Consider the following 17307-nt stretch of genomic DNA (forward strand, 5'->3'; position numbering starts at 1 on the left):
TACGGCGCCACGAACTACGAACTAGACCCTAATCATCTGCATACCTCCAGCCTTCACCAAAGAAAATCTTCCTGCCTACATCATTGACTTGTACCCTCACTCTACTTATACTGCTGAGGCCTACATGCAAAGAGAACTTGCAGATCGTTGGGCCCGCGCTCGATACTTCGGATAGTTTGTGAAAGTTTGCATTTGCGGGGTTACATTCGACTTCATACATCCTTGTAGGTTTAGAGCACTCGTGGGGTACTTGCATGAGGGACATTTCTCGACCTATGCTAACATTCACAGGACCCATTGAAGCTTCCTTCCTTCCTTCCTCGCCTTGTCCCTTGCTTCTCTACATCGCCACCATGCATATCTCAGAGAAGCTTGCCCGGTCGCGGGCTGAAGGGAAGCCCACCTTCTCTTTCGAATTCTTCCCGCCAAAGACGGCCCAGGTACACAACATACTGCTCTTGTATACTGGAGGACACAATGGCTGACATGCACAGGGTGTGCAAAACCTCTACGACCGCATGGACCGCATGCACGGCTTTGGCCCTCAATTCATCGACATCACCTGGGGCGCAGGCGGCCGCCACTCGAAGCTGACCACCGAGATGGTCAAGGTCGCCCAAACCGTATACGGACTCGAGACACTCATGCACCTCACATGTACTGACATGGAACGATCGAAGCTCGACGAGGCCCTCAACGACGCCTATCAAGCCGGCTGTACGAACATCCTCGCCCTGAGAGGTGACCCTCCGCGTGAAAGGGAGAAGTGGGAGGCAACTGAGGGCGGTTTCCGTTACGCAAAGGATCTGGTCAAATACATCAAAGACAGATATGGCAACCACTTCGACATTGGTGTAGCGGCATACTCAGAAGGGTGCGATGACAACGACGATGTCGACCAGCTCATCGATCACTTGAAGGAGAAGGTGGATGCAGGTGCTACGTTCGTGGTTACCCAGATGTTCTACGATACCGACATCTTTCTCGACTGGGTCAAGAAAGTCCGCGCTAAGGGCATCGACGTACCTATTGTACCTGGCATTATGCCAATCCACACCCACGCCGCTTTTCTGCGCCGGGCGAACTGGACCCGCTGCAACGTCCCACCGAAGTGGACTGCGGCATTGGAGCCTATCAAGAACGACGATGTACAGGTCCGTGAAGTGGGAAGCGAACTTGTCGCAGAGATGTGTCGCAGGCTGGTCGATGCCGGCATTCTGCACTTGCATTTGTAAGTCGTGCTCATTTCTACAAAAACTTCTACTAATACAAACAGCTACACTATGAACTTGGCTCAAGCTACGCGCATGGTTCTCGAAGAGCTCGAGCTGCTACCCGACGTCGAGTCGCCTCTGGAGAAGCCCCTTCCATGGCGACCATCTCTCGGCCTCAACCGCCGCGACGAGAATGTACGACCGATTTTCTGGCGCAACCGCAACCGTTCTTACGTCGCTCGCACACAAGACTGGGACGAGTTCCCTAACGGCCGCTGGGGAGATTCTCGATCGCCTGCTTTCGGTGAATTAGACTCCTACGGTGTTGGTCTGAAGGGCACGAACGAGCAGAACATCAAGCTATGGGGTACGCCTACGTCGGTCCAGGATATTTCCGACCTCTTCGTACGCTATATGCAAGGCGACCTCGAGTCCTTGCCATGGAGTGAACAGGCCATTACCGAAGAAGCCAACGCAATCCAGAAGGACTTGATCGACCTCAACAGACGCGGTTTCTTGACAATCAACTCGCAGCCGGCCGTGAACGGTGCCAAGTCGTCCGACCCAACCTTCGGATGGGGTCCACGCAACGGTTACGTCTACCAGAAGTCCTACCTCGAGGTCCTTGTTTCTCCGGAGTACATCTCCGAGGTCATCACCCGTATCGAGCGCGATCCCGAGTTCACGTACTACGCGGTCAATAAGAATGGCGACCTGAAGACAAATGCTCCCAACGAAGGTCCCAATGCCGTCACCTGGGGTGTGTTCCCAGGCAAGGAGATCGTTCAGCCTACTATCGTTGAGACTGTTAGTTTCCTTGCGTGGAAGGACGAGTTCTACCGTCTCGGTCAGGACTGGGCCAACTGCCACGCCAGCACCAGCCCCGCAAGATACGTGATTGGCGACCTGATCGACACCTGGTACCTCCTCAACATCGTACACAACGACTTCCACGTCACCAGCGGTATCTTCCCCATCTTCGACGGCTTGAAGGTTGAAGGCATGGAGAAGAAGCTCGATAACGGCATCACCTCCACGGCGAACGGCCACGCAGAGACCAACGGTACAAACGGCACCGCAAACGGCGAGAAGACCGAGGTCCACAAGGATGAGAAGAGCCTTCTTGAGACCGCAAAGGCAGCAGCCGTCGAAGTCACCAACGGCGTGAAGGACCTTGCAGTCTCCAACTAAGTCACCACCTAGCAGGTGAATTACGATCTTACTACATTCAACACAGCAAGACCGGCACATATATGGCCTTTCGACTCTCATCTCACGACATCATGATATCCAGCTGAGTCATCGATATTTCTCTCGCATCTCAACAAGCGTTCTCGGGCACTCTGGCGTTCTCTGCTTTTTTAAGGAAGGAATTGGGCAAGCACATGGGATGTGCATCACACACAAAAGCAGATCACAGTATCTGGAAGGCGTCTATTCAACCTGACGACCATAATAACCGTAATGGAGGGGGGCGGAGCGCAAGTCTGCACTTGATACTTGCGCTCAACTGTGAAGGGAGGAGACGAAACCTAGAAGGTTTGGAGGGTTTGCGGAGGAATGGCTTTCTGAGATACCCGACCAGTGCCCTCAACGGAGCTGGTCAACTTGAGGCTTTATATCAATAAAATACTATGTACCTTGCGAGCGTATGGCTCATGACTCGCAACTTCACCGCGTACAGCGATTGGTCTACATCCTCTCGTTCATTCCAGGCTGTACTTTCGCTTTCACTCGTCCCATACAGGCTGCTGTACATGAGCTTTTCGCTCTGCCTTAGCGTCATGATCCCGAGGGCATGCGGTCCAGAAGGTGAGCCATCGTCCGAGCCACCCAAGGAAAGACGCTCTAATGCTCGGGCACTGCCCAAGTCCCTAAGAGATGCGGGTTTTGAATCGCGCCATGTCCATTCTTTTTTCGGCTCTACGCTGTATTGAGGTCGTCGGACGGTGTTCTATCTCGTGTGGTAAAGCAGAGCCGGTGGGCTGGCGTTGTAGCAAACCATCGAAACCTGCTTTTCTATCCGTTCAGGAGTGCAATCCGACTTTGTTCTACAACTTCTTAGGTTATTTGCAAGTACCTAGATCTGGGACATTGTGTTGTTTTTGACTGGTTTCAATATGCATTATTTTGCGCCGTCCATAGGTCTTACATAGATACACAATACACGCCAACACATGCTCTTGAACACAAGAAGCTGAATACCACCCGTTCTTATCTAAGTAGACATGTAGTGAACATGTACTCCACCGTTGACACAAGTATTGTACAGTAGGCAGAGCCCGCGTGGAGAGTGGTGAGAAGGGCGCCGAATCGAGCAAAAGCGATGCAAAAAGGTCGAATGTCGAAGTGAAAAGAATCAGACCGTTGTCTCGGTCTGTGGTGATTTGCGGCGGTGGTCGTTGTCGTTGTCATTTACACGTCAGCGGGGGCGGGCTCGAAGAAAACCTTTCGTGTGATCTGATGCAATGTTAGGGTATGCTCTTGCGTTTGCTTTAGTATCAGACTTACAGCCCAGCCTCCTGCTACGGTTGCGCAGATGCCCGCGCTGATAGCCATTGGCCGTGTGCCCCGTGTGCTCTTGAAGATGGCGCCAGAAATCGCACCAGCAACAACACTGTTGGTAGGGTCGTGCTTGCCGCGCAGAGCGCCAATTGTGCTGTTTGTGCCGTTGTAGATCAAGGCGATGACACCGGCGCTGTTACCCAGGAAAGGTCCTCGTCTTGTGACGGCGTTCAGGACACCGTTCACGCGCAACCTAGGTGGCATCGAAGCCGGGTTCTTCTGCAGACCCTCGGACAGACCCCACGCGCCACCGATCGTGAGCGCAGTCAGGTAGCTGACACCAGTGCCGTAGCAGAGGTCGTCTGACCAGCCGCGGCTGGGAAGTGCGGAGTGGTCTGCGGGCGCCGAGTCTTCGAGGGAGAGGTAGTCGAGGGTGTCTTGATTCAGACCGGCAAGAGGGTGTAATTGCGACGGGTCGAGGATGAAATCTGAGGGGTTCTGGATGGCGGTGCTGGGGTCGAAGGGTGCGGGCGCTGATGGCGATGCAGCGAAGTTGTCGTGTGGTTCCTGCGGCGATTGCGAGTCTGTCGCGGTCGACTTCTTGCCGGTAAGGACGTCCCAGCTGGTGATGCATTAGCAAACGTGCAATAGCAGATTCAGATATCGGCGAAGCGTACATTGCCATCTTGGATGTGTTCGACTGGGGTGCGATGTGGAGGTGGTTGCAGGTTGCGCCTCGCGATCAGTCGGCTCGTGGGTATCTCCTAACGCCGAAAATGCCGAAAGAGAGCGATGAAAGAGATTAATAAATAGAAGCACACGGAGCACAGATGCGCTGGCGATGGCGGCTTGGGTATGGGGCGTGGGCGGTGCTGTCGTGCTATCGTCTGGTGGTGTTGAACTTTTGCAGGAGTGACGGATGACGCTAGACTAATCCCTGTCACTTCGAGAAACATCTTTCCGAGAGTCGGAACGGGAAGAAGTACTCAACACCACACCAACTCCACAAGAAAAGCATACAGCATGGCACTTCCGGAATACAAGAAGAGCTTTCTCGAGACCTGTGTGTCCGCCGGGGCACTCAAGTTTGGCACTTTCACCCTCAAGTCCAAGCGTGTCTCGCCTTACTTCTTCAATGCGGGACTCTTCCACAGGGCAGATCTGCTGCGGTCAATGTCTTTGGCATACGCCCAGTCCGTGAAGGCTCATGGCGACGCCGACTCTTCGTTCGACTTTGATGTTTTGTTCGGCCCCGCATACAAGGGCATTCCTCTGGCTGCAACGACCATCGACAAGCTGGCTGATCTGGACGCTGCAAAGTACGGCAAGAAGAGCTACAGCTTCAACCGCAAGGAGGCCAAGACCCACGGTGAGGGTGGTAACATTGTCGGTGCCTCGCTCAAGGGCCAGAAAATTGTTATCATTGACGATGTTATCACTGCCGGAACCGCTATCAGGGAGGCTATCGACATCATCAAGAGGGAGGGAGGAGAGCTTGTCGGCATCATCGTTGCGTTCGACAGGCAGGAGAAGACTCCTACTGAGAACGACGACGACGGCAAGCCTGGACCGAGCGCCATTGGCGAGGTCAGGAAGCAGTACGGCATCCCGGTGCTCTCCATCTTGACACTGGACGACATTGTCGAGTTCCTGAGGAGCCAGGGCAGTGAGGATGATATCAAGAGGCTTGATGAGTACAGGGCGAAGTACAAGGCCAGCGACTAGAGATCATATCGGACCAGCCACGGCAGAACTACGATGGAGACACACCCTCGTCATGAAGACGACACGACTGTTACGTTGGAGGACAGCACGTGTGATGAGGAAGTCCCGTGCAGCAACGGCGCTTATGGGCAGGGAAAAAGGTTAGACAAAATCAATACGTGCTATATAAGCACGCTGCTCATCGCATCATCATGCAATTATGAACGGATGGAGCTTATTCTTGGTATGTATTGATTGGTAGAGAAGCATCGTGATGCCGAGGGTACAAGCATTTATGCAAGTGTTAGCGAGCCAGTTCGAGGGGCGCGCTAAGGCGCGTCACCCAGACCGCGACATTTCCCCTTGGATGTTTACTTCGAGCGCAACACTAGCTATCACACTTTGGTATACGGGCGTACGAGCGCTTCGATGGCTTTGCGCCGTTTATCCATCGGTATCCACGTATTCACCTGTAGCTCCTTCCTGGATTCGGCAGTGCTCTTTCTTGGCGAATGAGCCTCCAAAACAAATGAATCGCCGTGACGTTGAGTCTCCAACACCGACAGGGAGCGGTTTCGGCAGCATCTTCTCTTCTAGCAGGTTTACCTTGTTGTTTTGCTCTCTTGTTTGCCGGTCCATCTTCGTGTTGAACTCGTAACGGTGCTGGCGCCGTCGCAGCTTGTTGATACTCCTGTTTCTTGCTCTGTTGCAGCCACGGCTCGACCAACATTTCGAGTCTAGTGGTAGTAGCCCTACCAGTCTACCTGACGATGCGTAGGATTAAGATACCTCGCAATGCAGCAGGCAATCCAAAGATATCGCGCCAGCACCAGCGAGCCCTCACATACCTCATCCTCGGAGCTATAGCACTCGGCGCATACTACATCTGGTTCTGCGCACCTATCGATACCCTCGCGATCCCCTTCGAAGACCACGAAGCTTACATGAACGATCGCTCGAGCTTTAAATCGTACAAGTCTCGGCAATCATACGACTGGAGGAATGCGCCCTTTCGCAACACCATGAAGGCATACACGCCGCTGCCAGCTGGGCAACCTCGAGCGCTTCTGAAAGTACAATTCGATTTCCTACCTGAAACAAAGGCACAACGAGAGCGCAGAGAGATACAGAGAGTTGCAGTTCGGGACGAGTTCAGGCGCAGCTGGGACAGCTATCGTGCATATGCATGGGCAGAGGATGAGCTTAAACCCATAACAGGGATTGGTCTCAAGACCTTCGGCGGGTGGGGCGCAACGTTGGTGGACTCTCTTGACACACTGTGGATCATGGGAATGAAGGAGGAGTTCTACGAAGGGGTGGAAGCAGTAGCAGCCATCGATTTTGGCAAGTCAGACATGAAGACTGTCAGCGTCTTTGAGACCACGATTCGGTATCTGGGCGGCATGCTGAGCGCTTACGACCTCAGCCAGGAGCCTGTCTTGCTGGAGAAGGCCATACAGCTCGGCGAGATGCTCTACCGTGCTTTCGACACTGAGAACCACACGCCCACAGGCTGGCTCGACATTGAGAAGGCAAAGGATCCCGAAGGAGTATCGTCCAAACCTGAAACCAGCATCTGCTTCGCCTGCCTCGGATCTTTGACCATGGAGTTTACTCGTCTCGCGCAAATCACTCAACAGTCGAAATACTACGACGCTGTAGCGCGTATCACTAGGCTCCTTGACCTCACTCAAGATACAACACGCATACCGGGTCTCTGGCCTACCACCCTCAATGCGCGCAAAGAAGAGTTCAACCAAAGCCGTTTCTTCTCTCTCGGCGCCCTCGCCGACAGCACATACGAATACTTTCCCAAGATGCACGCCCTGCTCGGCGGCCTCGAACCCGTGTACCAGAAACTGTACACTGACTCTGCAGCCAAGATCGACGAGCACATGCTGTTTCGACCCCAGCTTCAGGACGAGGAACTCAGCAAAAGCCTTTTATTCTGCGGCGACGTACACTCCTCACGGCCCAACGAAGTCACCCTCGACCCCGAAATGCAACATCTTACCTGTTTTATCGGCGGCATGTTCGGCCTTGCCGGTCGTCTCTTCTCCACCCCATCACACATCGAGCTGGGCGAGAAGCTAACAAAAGGGTGCATATACGCCTACGCCGCCATGCCCACCGGCATCGCGCCCGAGATCTTCAAAACGCTACCCTGCCCAAGCCGCACCGAGTGCAAATGGAACGAAACCGAATGGCAAGATAAAGTCTGGTGGCACTACGGGAGCAAGTACGCGACGAACGTGGAGCAGGTAGCGCAAGACAAAGGTCTTCCGCGCGGCTGGACGAATATCCGGGATAAACGATACCTCCTCCGCCCTGAAGCTATCGAATCCGTGTTTGTCATGTACCGCATCACAGGCAAACAGGAGTACCTCGACGACGCATGGGACATGTTCACCTCCATCGTTGCCAACACGCGCACACCGTACGCCAACGGGCAGCTGCTCGACGTCACTGGGCAAACCGACTTCGGCGGGGAACATTACACTGTCGGACAGAGGTTTCGCGGCCATGGACCTGCGACAGTGAAGCAGGGAAATGTGGAGGATAAGATGGAGAGTTTTTGGACGGCGGAGACGTTGAAGTATTTCTATCTGGTCTTTTCGAGACCGGATATGTTGAATTTGGATGATTGGGTCTTCAATACTGAGGCACACCCTTTTCGACGGCCGAAGGCGAGTAAGGCGAGTGATGTGCTGTAGGGTGAGAGGAATTGATTGGGTTGGGCTGCATTTGTAGGTGTTGGTATGCATATAGACTTGTCAATACTGCAGCACGAAGACCAGAGTATCACTTGGTATCTGCAAAAAGAATGGACATGGCGTGATTCGGATCCGCATCTCTCGGTATTCTGGAGCAATGGCTGTCAGTCTATTGCACAAGCATCCAAGTGTCTTGCCATAGGCCAACAGCTTCCCCGCTGACCATTCAGACTACATGTTCTTGAAACGATGGATCCTCTTCGATGGAGCGAGATCATGCACCCCGATGTCTTGAACATGTCAGTACAAGGATGAACGTAGAAGCGTGTTCGTTGTTTGCTGTTTGCAAAGTGCAGGGACGGCCACAATCCTGCTGTCAGTGAACGGCAGCGAGGAGGGACCAGTACAGATCAAGGCTCGGCATGTAGCAATCTTATACTTCCATTTTGTAAAACAAATGGGCCATGGTGCAACTCGAACCCGCATCTCTCCTTTAGACACGCCTATCCTGATGGCGTTACATGACTGTTCCTTAGACGCTGAGCAGGACTCGTTACGCCTCTTGTCAGTGCACTTCAAAGTGCGCGTCAACAGGCCTCTGCCCGTTGATGTTGAGCACATCTTGAGGGCAAGCGCTCATAACGACCACAACGTCTCTCAAAGCCTGGAACACGACATAATCGCCAGGCTTCGTCAATGGCCCTTCAAAGCTGACACCTCTTCTTGCGCCCTCTCCTTCCTGCGTAACCGGTATGTTCATGAACAAATTAAAAGGGTCTGGCACCCTCCCGCCCATCCTGGTCTGCAAGCCCTGCAGAATCTCGCCTTTCTCTGAATCACCCAGGTCAGAGGCCAGGGCAGCCAAAGCGTCCCAGCAGTTGTCCGTACAGCTCTCGTGATATGCCTCAACACCTAGCTCGGCGTACCGCCACCGATCACAAGCTGCAATCAGGGTGTCATGCACACCTGGACTCGTATCCTCGATCAGCTTCACCAAAGGTGCGCGTTTCTGGCTGACCAGCGTATCACCAACGCTCGGTATGAGCTTCAGTAATTTGGCGCGGCAGTGCGACATGGACATGCACTCTGGTGCTGCAGCGGCACGATTTGCAGCTGTGGAATAGTGTGATGAGGAAGCAGAGAACGTGGCGGGATAGAGAGGCGCTTCGAGGCGAGAGGAGGGGGTGCCTATCGATGTGGATGGCAGGGCGAAGACCCAGGTGTCGACGACTTGGTTGCCGTGGGTGTTGATGATCTTGATCTTTTGGTTGACGCGTACAATGGCTGCTGCACCGCGGCGAGCAGGGACTGTCTGTGTTGAGGGCATGGTACGTAGTCGTGTCTTTCAGGTGGTTGTATGAGATGGTAAGATCTATGTGAGTTAAGTAGAGTATCGTGATCGTGCGAAGTGGAATTTCAAGATTTGCAATGAGTGGAATAAGCTGCCAGGTTAGCTCTCAGTCTTGTACTTCTATGATCGTCACGCGGCTGAGCAGTGGGATGCGATTTGTGAACAGTGAGGGGAAGATAACCGTGAGCTGATAAAGCAGTTGAACATTAGTAGATTGAGGGTACGTGGTGGAGGAAGCACTGATGTGCGATCAATTGGCAAACTCCAGCTACGCTTGTTCTGGCGTGTATTGGTCCCAGATGTCAGAAGTTACCTGAAGAGGTGACGGGTAGGAAGCAGTGACGTGAACCCTCGAGATGTTGTCGAGGCGCACGTGCTTGGCGCGCTCCCCAGCAGCTGGAACGGCCAGACAGGCATTCCAGATCGCCAAAATATCCCCACTGCAAGTTGACCTCCTATTCTCCACACCAGTAGCATTCCTACCAGACCGTCAACATGGCGCTTGCTACGAAGACGCAATCGCACAACATCTTTGCGAAGTTGAAGGCAAAGCCCGCGAATAAAGTACGTTTCCCTATTCAGGGAGGGGCGGTCAGCGATGGCTAACATGGACTGTAGATATGCTTCGACTGCGGCGCAAAGAACCCAACATGGAGCTCTGTACCCTTCGGTATCTACCTCTGTCTCGACTGCTCCTCGAATCACCGTAACATGGGTGTCCACATCTCCTTCGTCCGCTCAACGAACCTCGACAGTACGTCAACACCGAAATCTAGAATTGTATGCATAAGGAGCAATGCTAACCAGGCACAGTCTGGCAATGGGATCAGCTACGAATCATGAAGGTCGGTGGCAACGAGAGTGCGACCAAGTACTTCCAGTCGCACGGTGGCTCTGCTGCGCTCGCCAGCAAGGACCCCAAGGCCAAATACACAAGCAATGCGGCAACAAAGTACAAGGATGAGCTGCAAAGGCGATGCACTGCGGACGCCAAGCTGTACGTTTGTGCCTCATATAGTCTACGTCAGCGCTGACATTCCTCCTCAGATACCCTGAAGAGGTTGTAATTACAGATGCCCCAGACGTTGCTGGTGGCAGCGAAAGCAACACGCCCGCCGGCGAGGATGATGACTTCTTCTCTTCATGGGACAAGCCCACCATCAAGCGACCCTCCAACCCTCCCTCGCGAACTGGTACACCGCGTGCTCAGTCACCATTCCTTAAGCCAGGCGCCGCTGGCAACGGAGCAGACCGCCCCAAATCGCCACTCGTATCGGCCGAAACCACTACACCTGCCGTCGTAAAGCCCACGGTACGAAAGACCACCGCGGGCGCTGCGCCCAAGAAGAACATCCTAGGCGCAAAGAAGAAGGGATTGGGAGCTAAGAAGGTTGTTGCTGCTGACGGCGGCCTGGACTTCGAGGATGCCGAGCGCAAGGCGAGGGAGGAGGCAGAGCGCGTTGAGAAGCTTGGATACGACCCAGACGCCGAAGCTGCTGAGACCGACGCTACAACGATGCCCAAGGCTGCCGAAGCCTCGAACATCGCAGCACCTACACCAGTCTCCCCCGCCCGCGGAGGATTCGGTTCGACGGCAAAGCCAGACCGCTGGGATGCTGACACCGAGAGGTTAGGCATGGGCGTTGCACGCCTGGGATTCGGACAAGTCGGTGCTGCTAAGAAGGCAGCACCAGCAAAGAAGATGGGTGGCTTTGGCAGTGTCAGCAAGCCTGTGGAAGACGACAGCGAGAAGTATGCGCGCCAGAAGTTCGGCTCGCAGAAGGGTATCTCCAGTGACGAGTTCTTTGGGCGAAACAACTACGACCCCGCGGCAAGTGCTCAGGCTAAGGAGCGACTATCAGGTATGCAATACCATCAGTGCCCTCAACTTTCAATCACCTTACTAACAAATCGCAGGCTTCGAAGGCGCATCAGCCATCTCATCGAACGCATACTTCGGCCGCCCTGAAGACGACATGCCCGAGGATGACTACGGTGACCTTGAAAGCGCTGCCAAGGATTTTGTGCGCAAGTTCGGTATCACGGCTGGCGACGATCTCGAGAACCTGTCAAACATGCTTGGTGAGGGTGCTGGGAAATTGCAGGGCGCTATCCGGAACTACTTGAACTCGTAGAAGAGTGAAGGTACAACCGAAAACCGAGTGTCAACGTGTCGATCGGCCAGGCCAGAAACGACTGAGCTGAGCGAGTACGATGGAGAGTACTCTACCGGCGTGGGAGTGAAGTGGGACGGGGAGGTAGTCGATATCAGCGAGTACAACATGGAACCTTGGGAGCTTCTTTCCCCATGAAATTGGGCTGATTCCAGGGCTGTGGCCGTATGGCGATGTCAGGACATGCTCAAGGTCTGGTTCTGATGTTGCTGGATGTGTCCATGCGGCATGAGTGTGGCGTTTCTTTGGGACGACTGCATCCTTTCTGGCTATGATAACTTAAGAGGATAGACAAAGCAATGCAATACGACGAATGCTACAAGCATGAAACAAATCTCATTGCATGTGGTATCTGTGTCTTGAAGCTGGCAGATGTAGTGCATCAGTGAATTCTCACTCGTGGAGCATATCCACCAACAGATATCATATTCTCAACAATATCATATTCTCAACATATACTTTGGGTGCGTTTTAATGATCAATGCTGCAGCAATGAACGTGAGATTCATTTCATTTGAAAGGTCGAGGCGAGAGCGGGTCCGCCTCGGCTGGTGTTTGGGAGGGTCCCCGAAATCTTGGCGACTAAGCGGTGGGGAAGGCGCCACTCGAGAAAAAGTTACTCGCCAGGCGCTATCGATATCGTTCCTGCGACTTTTTGCAGAGCGTCCGACAACAACACTCCACGCCGCCGCCAAAATGAAGACCCAGTGGAAGGATATCCCCGTTGTGCCTACGAGCCAGGAGTTCTTGGACATTGTTTTGTCCAGGACCCAGAGGCGTCTCCCGACTCAGGTAAGCCATGATCGCAACCCTCTGATGGCGCATAATACTTACCCGGACGCAGATTCGTGCAGGCTTCAAGATCAGCCGTATCCGAGCCTTCTACACCCGTAAGGTCAAATACACCTCCGAGACTTTCACCGAGCGCCTCACACAAACTATCGACGCCTTCCCTCGCCTGCAGGACATCCACCCGTTCCACCGCGATCTGCTCAACACCCTGTACGATGCAGACCACTTCCGCATTGCCCTTGGTCAGCTATCGACCGCCAAGTCGCTTATTGAGACTGTCGCCCGTGACTACGTCCGTCTCCTAAAGTATGGACAGTCGCTGTTTCAGTGCAAGCAGCTGAAGAAGGCGGCGCTGGGTCGCATGGCAACAATTTGCAAAAGGCTTAAGGACCCGCTTGTCTACCTCGAGCAGGTCAGGCAACATCTGGGTCGTCTGCCCTCGATCGACCCCAACACCCGCACACTTGTCATTTCTGGTTTCCCCAATGTTGGCAAGTCTTCTTTCTTGAAGAACATCTCGCGCGCAGATGTCGAAGTACAGCCCTACGCTTTCACAACCAAGAGTCTCTACGTCGGTCACTTGTGAGTTCAATCATACCGATCTACTATCCAACACTCCTAATAAGTAAAAACAGTGACTACAAGATGCTGCGATTCCAGGCAGTCGACACCCCCGGTATTCTTGACCACGCCCTCGAGGAGATGAATACCATTGAGCACCAGTCGATTTGTGCCATCGCCCATCTTCGCGCCCACATCCTCTACTTCATGGATCTCAGCGAGCAGTGCGGTTACTCCGTCGCTTCGCAGATCGCTCTCTTCAACAACATCAAGCCTCTTTTTGCAAACAAGCTGATCACAATTGTCATCAACAAGATTGACCTTATGCGCCCGAGCCAGTTGGACGCAGAGACACAGGAGCAGCTTCAGGGTATGCTGAAGTCTGGTGAGGTGGAAATGCTCGAGCTTTCCTGCAACACCCAGGAGGGTGTCATGCAGGTGCGCAACCACGTCTGCGACCGTCTGATCGCTGCTCGTAACGCAGAGAAGCTCAAGGCCGGCACAAACAGCGCTGGTGAGCCTTCTGGCCGTCTCGGAGAGCTTCTTCGCCGTATTCATGTTGCTCAACCCCTTGGAGGCGTCACACGTGAGACGTCCATTCCGGAGGCAGTCCTCAACAGGAAGAAGTACGACAAGAGCGACCCAGACAGGATTCTACTTGAGCGCGATCTGGAGGAGCAGGAGGGTGGTGCTGGTGTGTATAACATCGATCTTCGCAAGAACTACTTGCTCGAGAACGACGAGTGGAAACACGACCGCATTCCTGAGGTGTTCAAGGGTCAGAACGTCTACGACTTCATCGACCCTGACATTGAGGCTAAGCTTGAGGCTCTCGAGGCCGAGGAGGAGAAGCTTGAGGCTGAGGGCTACTACGACTCTGAGGAGGATCTTGAGGATGCCGAGGAGGCAGACATCAGGTACAAGGCAGAGCTCATCCGTGAGAAGAGGCAACTCATCCGCAACGAGGCCAAGATGCGCAAGAGTCTGAAGAACAGGGCCGTCATTCCCAGGACGGCGAAGGCCGTCAAGCTGTCAAAGATGGAATCTCATCTCGAGAGCCTCGGTCACGACACATCGAAGATCGCTGCTCGTGCAGAAGAGGCTCGTGGACGCAGCCGGTCTCGTGCTGCAGCTGCTGATGGTGATGCTATGGAGATTGACAAGCCCATGAATGCCATTGAGAGGGCTAAGATGAGGGGCCGCAGCCAGAGCACCAACAGGAGAATGGATGGTGTTACGAACGAGGAGGCCGCCACGAAGGCAGAGAAGATGGCTAAGTTGTCACAGAAGAAGATGAACAGGATGGCCAGGCAGGGTGAGGCCGACCGGCATCAGACCGGATCTTTGATCAAGCATCTGGTAAGTCCATTGCCTCATCTACACGTGATCATCACTAACGCATATACAGACTGCTGGAAAGCGTGGTATCGGAAAGACCAACAGGCGATAGAAGCAGCCGTGTTGTACTGTCTTTGTTTTACTTACCGTCATGGCGCGACAGGTAGAAAAATCATGGTTGGCGTTCAGGATGCATCAGATACCTACGCGTCGGTTCTTTACACCGGTGTGGTAATGCAAGTTTATGTTCCAATGAAGAATAATCTGCCTATTGCCCAATCACTCGCCATCGGATGGGATCTACACCTCCGACATCGTGGTAGGCGTGGCTGTACAACGACTCCAATATCGGAATCATGGCACGACAAGAATAGCACCTCAGACTCGCTCAGCCTTGTGCGACCTCTGCCCAAAGGGGCGCCTATTGGTTCGGAAAGAGCCGTAGAGACCGCGCTACTGAAGATCCTGGTTTGGAAGGATGCATCTGACAGCACGTGGGAAATTGCAATCTGCACTCTCCATCAATATGCTGACCTCCCAAATGTAAATGATAGCCCCTGCTGGACTCGAATTAATGCAGAAGTGCTCGCCTTGGAGTTATTTAGCAATAGACTTCAAGGACATGAAGCAGTTGCGGATTTCAGGGCAGGAAGCGATGGGAAGTGACACGGAGGTCAGCGTCAGCGTATTGCCGGCTACCATATTGATTCAGCCTTTTACAGGTCTCACCTAACCCGATGCACACAATGCTGGGCGAGACGGCTTGCGCCCATTGGACCGAGTGCGCATGGCCCGCCGTTGGAGGCTGGACGAGTGGCTTGAGGTTAATCTTTGCTCGACAGCCAATGGTCTCAAAGACATGCATGTGTAGTGGGTAGGGTAGGTAGTGGGAGGCCTGAGTGTCGTTCTTCCCATGGGTTTGAGGACTTCGGCTTGATCTTACTTTACACACAGTACTGGGACTGACTTTTGGTTTACTTATCGAGTGCTGATCGGACGGCGAGTAGACCTTGTACGTCTTTTGCGATACGCGATATAGAAGAGGAGGGCCGCTATGGTGTATCTATCGACTGAGAGCCTGTTGGCTCTGATTTGGACAAGTGCTGCGCTTGCGACGCCGTGTAAGTCAAAGAAAATGCCGTATAGGAAGCGCAAGGTTGGTTTCTAATGCACTGTAGTAATTGCAGAACCGATGCGGAGGAACGACCTTGCAGTGCGCGACGATACAGTTTGTCCGGATGGATACACATCGAAGAACGGCATGAGGTAGACCTTTCATTACAGTATCGTATGTCTGTTGCTCCTCTGACCCTTCAACAGCTTCACAACATATTGCAAACAGAACAACCCTGGGAATGGTGCGTCACCAACCTCTTGATAGAACACCAAACAACAGTAGCTAATACCAATCAGATGCTATGGATATCAAGTACTTCACATCTCCGTCCATGGCAGACTGCATGGAGCATTGCTCGCGATACTGGGGCAATGGCGAAGGTTGCTATGGCGTCGTATGGCGAGAAGACAACAAATGCTGGATACGCAACAGCAACACCACCGTGAACGGCGTCGTCGACTCCACCGACGGCACACACTCCGCGCTCATCGCCTCGAACACGTACGATAAGGTCGACACGGCGTGTCCTGCCACCGACCTCTCGACACATACTTTAGATGGCGTTCCGGGACTGGGATATACGATACAATGCAACAAGGTTATTGACGGAACATATGATACTTGCTGGTCTGGCTACCCAAAGCCATGCTGGGACACGCAACATGTCGAAGGAGCCTTCATCGGGTTCTACCACACCACGACCCTTGAGGCTTGCGTGCGGATCTGTACCGACCAGAGTCCGCTTTGCAAAGGCGTTTCATGGAACCCTGATTACTCGATCGGCTTCGCGAACTGCTGGCCCAAGACAGGCTTCAGTGATAACCACATGTCCACACCTTCCGCGAAGGACGGCGTGATCCACTCCGTTACCATCACGTCTTTCGATCGTGTCGATTCCAACTGTCCGTCGTCGAATAGCTACGCGACCGCGGACAACAATAATTTTGACATCCACTGCGGCCAGCTCAACGAAGGAACCAACATCACACAGATCCACACGCAGAACATAACATCATGTATGGACTCGTGCGCCACAACAGACAAGTGTGTCGGTGTGGTGTTTGACTCGACGCTGCAAAACGGGTTTAAAAACTGCTATTTGCAGAACACTACAAGCACTACTAGCGACAAGGCATCTGCGACTTTCGCCGCGCTGTCCGGGAGCTCGATTCCGTCATCAAGCAGCTCTTCCACACCGGGGAACTCAACTTCTGGTTCTGGTTCCGGGTCATCTGGAAAGGGAGGCGAGAGCAAAGCTTGGATTGCCGGCCCTGTTGTTGGTGGGCTTCTTGGGCTTGCGATTGTTGCTGGTGCGGCGTTTTGGTGGCGGAGGCGGAAAAACAATGCTGCGGCAGTGGGGGAGAAGCATGAAGGTGTCCAGTATGATGCTGCGCCGGCATATTCACCGGGTCTGGCACCCCACGGCGCGCAGCAGCAGATGAGCTATTATGATGCACATCCGATGAACGAAGCAGATGCAGGGGCTACGAGGAATGAGTTGCCTGAAACAACAAAGTATGCGCATCGGACGGGGGAAGGGGAGGTGCATGAGGCGCCATGATCCCAACGTACACTCCCTGGCGGCTAGCATGTGAGGCTCGTCGATGAAATCACGACTTCCAAAAAGGCCGGCGGCGGCCTTTGCTGGACGTTCGTGATATGAGGCAGTGGTACAGCATTCTGGCGTTTCTTCCATGATACCAAAATTATTTGTGCTTTTCTTGTCGTGATTAATAGTACGCTGTTATCTTTTTCAATGACCGAAAGAGTCTCCCTACATATAAACTTAGGTGAACCAAACTTCGTCTGAATTCTCCCAGGTGCGTCCTTCACCTTC

The 17307-nt window shown here is 53.5% G+C and overlaps 8 protein-coding genes across 8 annotated transcripts; 6 read left to right on the forward strand and 2 right to left on the reverse strand.

Annotated features, from left to right (window-relative positions):
- The first annotated feature begins 93 nt into the window (after positions 1-93).
- Positions 94-2854, forward strand: BU25DRAFT_411848 (methylenetetrahydrofolate reduct). Its single transcript, XM_033706654.1, has 4 exons — positions 94-224; positions 292-440; positions 495-1231; positions 1277-2854. The coding sequence occupies exons 2-4, from the start codon at positions 354-356 to the stop codon at positions 2403-2405; spliced, it is 1953 nt and encodes a 650-aa protein (XP_033560643.1). The 5' UTR covers positions 94-224; positions 292-353; the 3' UTR covers positions 2406-2854.
- Positions 2855-3172: 318 nt separating this feature from the next.
- BU25DRAFT_395256 (mitochondrial import inner membrane translocase-like protein subunit tim23) lies at positions 3173-4597 on the reverse strand. The gene is made up of 3 exons (XM_033704781.1): positions 4397-4597; positions 3726-4341; positions 3173-3674 (listed from the first exon to the last, which is right to left on the reverse strand). The coding sequence occupies exons 1-3, from the start codon at positions 4402-4404 to the stop codon at positions 3630-3632; spliced, it is 669 nt and encodes a 222-aa protein (XP_033560644.1). The 5' UTR covers positions 4405-4597; the 3' UTR covers positions 3173-3629.
- A 17-nt stretch (positions 4598-4614) lies between these two features.
- Positions 4615-5819, forward strand: BU25DRAFT_99725 (orotate phosphoribosyltransferase). The gene has a single exon (XM_033712303.1). It carries the CDS (start codon positions 4743-4745, stop codon positions 5442-5444), a length of 702 nt encoding a protein of 233 aa, XP_033560645.1. The 5' UTR covers positions 4615-4742; the 3' UTR covers positions 5445-5819.
- BU25DRAFT_99726 (glycoside hydrolase family 47 protein) lies at positions 5820-8227 on the forward strand. Its single transcript, XM_033712304.1, has one exon. The coding sequence runs from the start codon at positions 6194-6196 to the stop codon at positions 8135-8137; it is 1944 nt and encodes a 647-aa protein (XP_033560646.1). The 5' UTR covers positions 5820-6193; the 3' UTR covers positions 8138-8227.
- Positions 8228-8563: 336 nt separating this feature from the next.
- BU25DRAFT_395263 (uncharacterized protein) lies at positions 8564-9807 on the reverse strand. Its single transcript, XM_033704782.1, has one exon. It carries the CDS (start codon positions 9462-9464, stop codon positions 8703-8705), a length of 762 nt encoding a protein of 253 aa, XP_033560647.1. The 5' UTR covers positions 9465-9807; the 3' UTR covers positions 8564-8702.
- Positions 9808-9921: 114 nt separating this feature from the next.
- BU25DRAFT_440800 (putative ARF GTPase activator) lies at positions 9922-11982 on the forward strand. The gene is made up of 5 exons (XM_033709199.1): positions 9922-10052; positions 10107-10242; positions 10302-10485; positions 10536-11350; positions 11406-11982. Exons 1-5 carry the CDS (start codon positions 9984-9986, stop codon positions 11621-11623), a joined length of 1422 nt encoding a protein of 473 aa, XP_033560648.1. The 5' UTR covers positions 9922-9983; the 3' UTR covers positions 11624-11982.
- Positions 11983-12296: 314 nt separating this feature from the next.
- Positions 12297-14590, forward strand: BU25DRAFT_370342 (nucleolar GTP-binding protein 1). Its single transcript, XM_033703947.1, has 4 exons — positions 12297-12454; positions 12507-13036; positions 13090-14374; positions 14424-14590. Exons 1-4 carry the CDS (start codon positions 12359-12361, stop codon positions 14463-14465), a joined length of 1953 nt encoding a protein of 650 aa, XP_033560649.1. The 5' UTR covers positions 12297-12358; the 3' UTR covers positions 14466-14590.
- Positions 14591-15064: 474 nt separating this feature from the next.
- BU25DRAFT_411855 (uncharacterized protein) lies at positions 15065-17266 on the forward strand. The gene is made up of 4 exons (XM_033706655.1): positions 15065-15474; positions 15532-15619; positions 15674-15711; positions 15767-17266. Exons 1-4 carry the CDS (start codon positions 15408-15410, stop codon positions 17029-17031), a joined length of 1458 nt encoding a protein of 485 aa, XP_033560650.1. The 5' UTR covers positions 15065-15407; the 3' UTR covers positions 17032-17266.
- Positions 17267-17307: the final 41 nt, after the last annotated feature.

This window comes from Macroventuria anomochaeta, assembly GCF_010093625.1.
Source record: "Macroventuria anomochaeta strain CBS 525.71 unplaced genomic scaffold BU25scaffold_21, whole genome shotgun sequence".
In the NCBI taxonomy this organism is placed as follows: Eukaryota; Fungi; Ascomycota; class Dothideomycetes; order Pleosporales; family Didymellaceae; genus Macroventuria; species Macroventuria anomochaeta.

What these genes read in the sequence shown, in the direction of transcription:
- BU25DRAFT_440800 (XM_033709199.1), top strand. Translation starts at nt 9,984, where the DNA reads ATGGCGCTTGCTACGAAGACGCAATCGCACAACATCTTTGCGAAGTTG. An exon ending in TGCACTGCGGACGCCAAGCT is followed by an intron (nt 10,486 to 10,535) that starts GTACGTTTGTGC and finishes ATTCCTCCTCAG; the next exon opens with ATACCCTGAAGAGGTTGTAA. An exon ending in GGCTAAGGAGCGACTATCAG is followed by an intron (nt 11,351 to 11,405) that starts GTATGCAATACC and finishes AACAAATCGCAG; the next exon opens with GCTTCGAAGGCGCATCAGCC.
- BU25DRAFT_99726 (XM_033712304.1), top strand. Translation starts at nt 6,194, where the DNA reads ATGCGTAGGATTAAGATACCTCGCAATGCAGCAGGCAATCCAAAGATA.
- BU25DRAFT_411855 (XM_033706655.1), top strand. Translation starts at nt 15,408, where the DNA reads ATGGTGTATCTATCGACTGAGAGCCTGTTGGCTCTGATTTGGACAAGT. An exon ending in TGCTGCGCTTGCGACGCCGT is followed by an intron (nt 15,475 to 15,531) that starts GTAAGTCAAAGA and finishes AATGCACTGTAG; the next exon opens with TAATTGCAGAACCGATGCGG. An exon ending in ACAGAACAACCCTGGGAATG is followed by an intron (nt 15,712 to 15,766) that starts GTGCGTCACCAA and finishes AATACCAATCAG; the next exon opens with ATGCTATGGATATCAAGTAC.
- BU25DRAFT_99725 (XM_033712303.1), top strand. Translation starts at nt 4,743, where the DNA reads ATGGCACTTCCGGAATACAAGAAGAGCTTTCTCGAGACCTGTGTGTCC.
- BU25DRAFT_395256 (XM_033704781.1), bottom strand. An exon ending in CCGTAGCAGGAGGCTGGGCT is followed by an intron (nt 3,675 to 3,725) that starts GTAAGTCTGATA and finishes ACATTGCATCAG; the next exon opens with ATCACACGAAAGGTTTTCTT.
- BU25DRAFT_370342 (XM_033703947.1), top strand. Translation starts at nt 12,359, where the DNA reads ATGAAGACCCAGTGGAAGGATATCCCCGTTGTGCCTACGAGCCAGGAG. An exon ending in AGTCTCTACGTCGGTCACTT is followed by an intron (nt 13,037 to 13,089) that starts GTGAGTTCAATC and finishes AAGTAAAAACAG; the next exon opens with TGACTACAAGATGCTGCGAT. An exon ending in GATCTTTGATCAAGCATCTG is followed by an intron (nt 14,375 to 14,423) that starts GTAAGTCCATTG and finishes ACGCATATACAG; the next exon opens with ACTGCTGGAAAGCGTGGTAT.
- BU25DRAFT_411848 (XM_033706654.1), top strand. Translation starts at nt 354, where the DNA reads ATGCATATCTCAGAGAAGCTTGCCCGGTCGCGGGCTGAAGGGAAGCCC. An exon ending in TCCCGCCAAAGACGGCCCAG is followed by an intron (nt 441 to 494) that starts GTACACAACATA and finishes TGACATGCACAG; the next exon opens with GGTGTGCAAAACCTCTACGA. An exon ending in GGCATTCTGCACTTGCATTT is followed by an intron (nt 1,232 to 1,276) that starts GTAAGTCGTGCT and finishes TAATACAAACAG; the next exon opens with CTACACTATGAACTTGGCTC.
- BU25DRAFT_395263 (XM_033704782.1), bottom strand. Translation starts at nt 9,464, where the DNA reads ATGCCCTCAACACAGACAGTCCCTGCTCGCCGCGGTGCAGCAGCCATT.